This window comes from Pinus tabuliformis, chromosome 8, assembly GCF_031772625.1.
Source record: "Pinus tabuliformis cultivar Carrire ecotype Pingquan chromosome 8, CPIR1, whole genome shotgun sequence".
NCBI lineage: Eukaryota > Viridiplantae > Streptophyta > Pinopsida > Pinales > Pinaceae > Pinus > Pinus tabuliformis.
Window position 1 is genome coordinate 1,041,430,400 of NC_142294.1, and position 6,038 is coordinate 1,041,436,437.

General features: G+C 38.0%; 1 protein-coding gene across 1 annotated transcript; it reads right to left on the bottom strand.

Annotated features, from left to right (window-relative positions):
- Nucleotides 1-251: 251 nt before the first annotated feature.
- LOC149238913 (uncharacterized) lies at nt 252-2,243 on the bottom strand. The gene is made up of 2 exons (XM_089369696.1): nt 1,416-2,243; nt 252-1,058 (listed from the first exon to the last, which is right to left on the bottom strand). Exons 1-2 carry the CDS (start codon nt 2,241-2,243, stop codon nt 252-254), a joined length of 1,635 nt encoding a protein of 544 aa, XP_089225822.1.
- Between the last annotated feature and the right edge of the window lie 3,795 nt (nt 2,244-6,038).

Sequence of the window (6,038 nt, forward strand, 5' to 3'; positions counted from 1 at the left end):
AACATCCACATCTTTGTAGGACATCTTCAATTTTCGAAATTTTAAATATCATCAAAGTCATAATATCATCAAAGTCATCAACACATGGAATTCCATCATTTGGCTCATCTAGTGAGTCATCATCAATGCTAATATAATAAGGAAGTCATAAGGACCATTGCCAAATAGTTATAATCCATAAAATTGTTCTAGGAAATTCAAAAAACATAGATAATCTATACTTATGGCCTACTAGTATGATCAAAAAGCTCTCAATCATCATGTGCAGATGGCATAGTAAAGGCACTAGAATGGTAATCATCAAAGTCATCAATAGATGGAATTCCAACATTTGGCTCATCTAGTGAGTCACCATCAGTGCTAATATCATCTTCTTCTGGCTCTAGATCAGCATCAAACCATGGCTCGAAGGAACTAGATGCATCTTTGGCCACACTACTCAAGGCCAACTTCAAATTACTGCGAAGATAAACAAGGTCTTCCAACCTTGTAGACAATAATTTGTTTCTTTTCTTGGACTGGATATGGTTAAAACTACTCCAGTTCCTTTCACAAGCAGAGGCACTTGATCCCTGGCTCAAAATACGAACTGCAAAATGTTGCAATTCAAGAGTCTCTGATCCATAAAACTGCCACCATCTCCCTGGAGGAATATTGGGCCTATCTTGTATTGCACTAGACCTTGCAAATATTCCCTCTTCCAACCTATATGCTCGGAGCTGCTCTCTAATTCTCATGCATTCTTCTAGATCAAGGACCAACCGTTCAACTGCATCATAAAGGCCATTCATGACTTTTGCATCATTTGTTCTTTCTATCCCAAAGAGTCTAGGATCCAAATAACAAGCAATGTACTCATTTTCCTCATTATTAAAATATTTTGCAATGGCTTCTTTAGCACGATCCATGCCATCATAAACAAAACCCATGGAAGGGGTATCACTATCAACCATGCGAAGCATATCAACAATTGGTTCACACACTTTTAAGACCTTCTGAGCATTGTCCCAAAAAGCATTCCCTAAAATCACCTGTTCCAACTCCTTTCCTTTAGCTTCCTTTGAAAGATGAGACTTTTCCCATTCATTGTTGCAAAAAACACCTCTTATACTCCCTTTTTCTTCAACTAGCCTTTTGATAGTAATATAATATGTGGCAAACCTGGTGTCACAAGGCCTGAGCAACTCTCTAGATGCATTATTCCTGTACAAGCTCAATGTGAGTTGATGGTTAAATATGAAGTGAGAAATTTGTTTCCCTCTCCAAACTGTCTCGTTAATCCATCGAAACTTTGCCAAGTCATGCAACAATAAGTCAAGACAATGAGCAGCACAAGGTGTCCAATATATTTTTCTGTATTTATCCATGATCATTTTTCCTGCTCCGACACAATTTGAAGCACTATCAGTTATAACCTGGACCACATTTTCTTCTCCAACCTCAAGAATAGCTTCCTCTAAAATCTTGAAAATAAATTTAGAGGTCTTCTTATTCCCTGATGCATCAACTACTTTCAAAAAAAGTACCCCTTTAGGGCAAGAAACCAACACATTAATAAGAGGTCTATGATTCATATCTGACCAACCATCTGATAAAATTGTGCACCCTGTTTCCTTCCAAGAGTCTTTGATCTTCTGCAAATTGTTTGTAACTCTTTCTTTTGACCTCTTCAAAAGAGTGGTCCTTATAGTCTCAGAACTAGGAGGGACATATCCTTTACCAAAACCTGCCATCATCTTACACGCATTGATGAAGTAAGGGCTTCTTGCCACATTAAATGGAATTGCAGATTCAAAAAACATATCAGCTACAGCATCATCAACTTCTTGTTTCTGCATGGGCTTCCAAAGAGTATTTAATGTAGCTGTCCCACTTGATTTACCGATCTTTGACTGAGATGAACTCCCAACACCAACCGTGCTTGAAGAAATTGCAGATAATGAATTGTAATTCATTGCAATTTCTGTTTGAACACGTTGTCTTTTGTTTTCATTCACTTTCTTAGCCTTTTGTTTATTGTCATAATCTTTCTGAAGTGTCTCCTTGAGCCCTGCAGACACATTCTTGCAACCTTCAACGCCACCTCCTTTGCCATTAGTGACAGAAAGTAAGTGGTCCATGACTCTAGTTAAAGATCCAAAAAACTCATTATTACATAACTTGCATTTCAAATGCCTCCCATGAGGCCCGTCCAATTTCTCCACATATTCCCATCCTTCTGTCGTTGACTTTGGAGGTGCCATGACAAATATGTCTACATTTTTGTTGGCAATGGCATATTAAGATTCGAATTTAAATAAATGATAAAATAGCGAAATTCAAATATAAATAAAACTTGATATCTTGATTAAAAAGTAAGAAGTAAAAAAAATCTATTGAATCATACTATGTCCTGCCTCCTAGGATACATGGTTTTGCACAATTTTCTTTTACTTCTCATTCTCTATTTAGTGAGATTGAATGCCAATCCTCAAACAAGCACAATTTTTGTCATACATAGAATTGATTATTAATGATAGGTTAAATCTTACGATTATTATTAATGGTCATTCTTCTTATCAATTTGGATGAAACGACACCCAAAATGCACCAAAATTTGTATCTTAATTAAATTGAAACAGAAAAATATAAAAAATAACTAGATTAATTTTAAAAAAAACATAAAATGCACGCCACTATCATTTCGAACTTATAATATAATAACTCTGAGGGGTTTTATCTGGTTACCAAAGCAGCCAATATCTTATACATTTGAGAAATCCCAAAGGACAAAGCTACTTTATGAATGTTAGGGGTTTCCAACTTTCCAAAGCAGCCAATATCTTGTACATTTGAGAAATAACAAAGGATGCTAGGAAGTGGACAAAGGTACTTTTATGAATGTTTGTGAAGCCCTTCATAGAGAATCCAAGATTATATTTGTTTCCCAATTGAAAGAATTGGAGATGTAATTGAAGGCACCAATTTCACTACGAAAGGACAGATGGGTAGTGGAAGAAGACGATCCCCAATGCTCCTATCAACTTAAATTTAACATAAAGTGGACGAAAAGTCATAAATTCTCAAAAACAATTTGAAAAACTGAAGAAAAATACTAGTTTTGTTTTTGTTTGGGCATTCAGGGTCAAACTTATCGAAGCCTTTCAAGACTCTATTGCACTATTCAATCATCAACTTGCCGAATTTTTTTTTAGAAATGCTAGTTTTGTTTTTGTTTTTGTTTGGGCATTCAGGGTCAAACTCATCGAAGCTTTTGAAGCCTTTGTTGCAGGATTCAATCATCGAACTTGCCAAGTACAGCCAAGGATGGTAGCTTAGTCTTAGATATTGTTGTGGAAAAAATGAGTTTATTTTGAGTATTAAGAATGAAATTCACTCAACCTTTCAAGACTTTGTTACATGACTTAACCAACTTAATTGTGGAGCCCATTATCAAAGTTCATTTAGTTTACTATATTTGCAAAGACCAAATTTCTTATGATTTTGAGTAATTAACCCAGATTGCATTAGATTAACTTACCTTTTTTATTTTTATCAATCTGACCTGAACATAATTACTTGGAAAACTCAACTATAATATCATCTCAATGACAACTAACATAAATGACATAAAAATGTACCAGGTATATGGGATGCCCAAGTTTCCTTCAAAATGAAGCTCCCACCCTTGTTCATGCTATACAGGCTGTTTTCAGCTTAATAAAGGCTTCATAAAAGAGTATTTTCAAATGGAATAAACTAGTATTTACAAATGAAATTAAAGCGATTTTGAGAGTTCAAAAGATGTTAACCTAGCTTTCGGAATGCCTTCTCAATGATAACTAACATAAATGGCACAAAAAAATGCAAGCTATTTAGGGTACGCAAGTTTCCTCCAAAAACGAGGCTCCTGTCCTAGTTCAAGGCTGGAAGAACCTTCTGGGTAGGGCTAAGGTTTTTCCATACATGTAAAATACTAAATTTCCGATAACAGATTTCTAAGAAAAAGCAAATCTAAATGTTTGGATTTTCATCCAAATCTACCAGGGCTACACCAACGTCAAAGACGATTTTCCTATTTGAACATCTCATGACTTACTTAAGTCCTAGGAATTACTTTGCTTTATATTCACAGGAAATTTGCTATCGCATTCTTAAAAATATCAATCCAAAGTCCAAACCTATTTTACCAAAAACGGTAAACATAAACAGAATAAGAAACAGGACTACATGGTTAACAGAACAAGAAACAGGACTTCAAGGGCTTTGGGGAATAAGAAACGTGAACCACTTCCCTCACAGCATACAATACGACTGTAAAATTGAGTTTTGGAGGATAAGAAATCTACTTTACCAGAAACAGGAAACATAAACATAACGAGAAACAAAATAGAACAAGAAAAAGGACTACAGAGTTTTGGCGGATAAGCAACGTGTACCCACTCCCCTCCCTGCATATATCATGCATATAAAAAAGAATGGTGGTGTATAAATGTAGTCCGAATGGGGGAATGGGAATGACAACGGGAACAGAAACAGAATGAGAAACAACTAGGCAGCAATGAAATTATTAACACATAATTGGAGTCTGGAGATAACTTCATGATAAGATTATTAAATTGAAAATCCTACTATCGCATAATTTATATGATAATATGACCAGTCACCGGATGGCAGAGGGTCGATGCGGTACCTGTGTCAATGCCGAAGGCTGAAGCTCGAAGGTGTCGGCACTGGGTAGCAAGACCACACTCACAGCGATCCCGACACTGGGCAGCAAGACCACACTCACAACAAGACCACACTCACGAGTCACAACGATCCCGGCACTGGGCAGGCCGCAGCAAGACCACACTCACAGCGATCTCAAATGCAAGACCACAGCATACAAACAATCAAACGCACTCAACAGCTTGTGCCAAATCCTTCCAGCACCATCATTTATAAAGAAAATTTTGGCGGGAATCGATGAAGAAAACCAGTATGCGACCCAAAACTGCCAAAAAAAACCAACGAACCTCAAAAAAAACCGTTGAAATTCACGTTAAAGTACGTTCAGGTTCGATTTTCAAGTTTGATTTTTCAGGTTCGATTTTCAGGTTCGATCAGGTTCGATTAGGTTCGAATTCATTCAGGTTCGTCGTTCAGGTTCGACTTTCAGGTTCGACGAACCTGAACGAATTTCAAATATTTTTTTAGGTTCAGCGAATTTCGAACCTGAACCTTCAGGTTCACCGAACCCTGTGACATAGGCCATAATGAAGAGTAGGATCTTCAAAAGTGATGGACAAGGGGTTGGCCCTTTGTTCTCCAAACAATAAGCCTGTGGTGCTCCTAATGGGTGTGGGTGCACAATAATAACCTCATGGATCTCTGAATGAGTCAAAGATGCATGTAGATCGTCTGCAAGGGCTGTGATGATGGTGTAGGGGATGCCACATCATCCTACAAGTCGTGGGTTAGCTGCCAAGTGCGTGGTAGATTTGTGGGGCTGACTAGGCACAGGTGAACCAAGTGCATCTTCCTCGTCCAATATGAGTATCTTGAACATCTCTGACCATCCTTGGGGATCCATGGAATGTTGTCTACTGTTGTGGAGGCCCATGGCTCTCGACACACAACCTACATGTGACAATGTAGCCCTTTGGAGGATTAAGACCCCGTATAGGGAGACCAAACCCAAGATGGAGACCATCTGCATTCCTGCATAAGATCCAATGCATCCCCTAGCCTTCTAGTACAACAAGTCATTAAAGAAATCGAGTAAATGAGCTTACCAACCATGGAGCACAGGTGGGGACTTCATAATGGCCTGCTCTTCCATAATGGGCTTCATGATGTGCCAATGTCTCCTAAACTCCAAATGGGGTTAACCAAGTATCCTATTAGGTGGTTTATACTTCTAAAGGGGGTCATATGTTCAAGGTACATCCCTCTAAAGGTGGTGGAATGTGACAGATAAGTGAATGAAGTAGGGGATGAGAAGGGGCAGCCCTAGGCCACATGTTGGGGTACAAGGGTAGATAATAAAAGGGAAGCCCACACATGGGTTTATAATG

What these genes read in the sequence shown, in the direction of transcription:
- LOC149238913 (XM_089369696.1), bottom strand. Translation starts at nt 2,243, where the DNA reads ATGGCACCTCCAAAGTCAACGACAGAAGGATGGGAATATGTGGAGAAA. An exon ending in GAGAAGAAAATGTGGTCCAG is followed by an intron (nt 1,059 to 1,415) that starts GTTATAACTGAT and finishes CATCTTTCAAAG; the next exon opens with GAAGCTAAAGGAAAGGAGTT.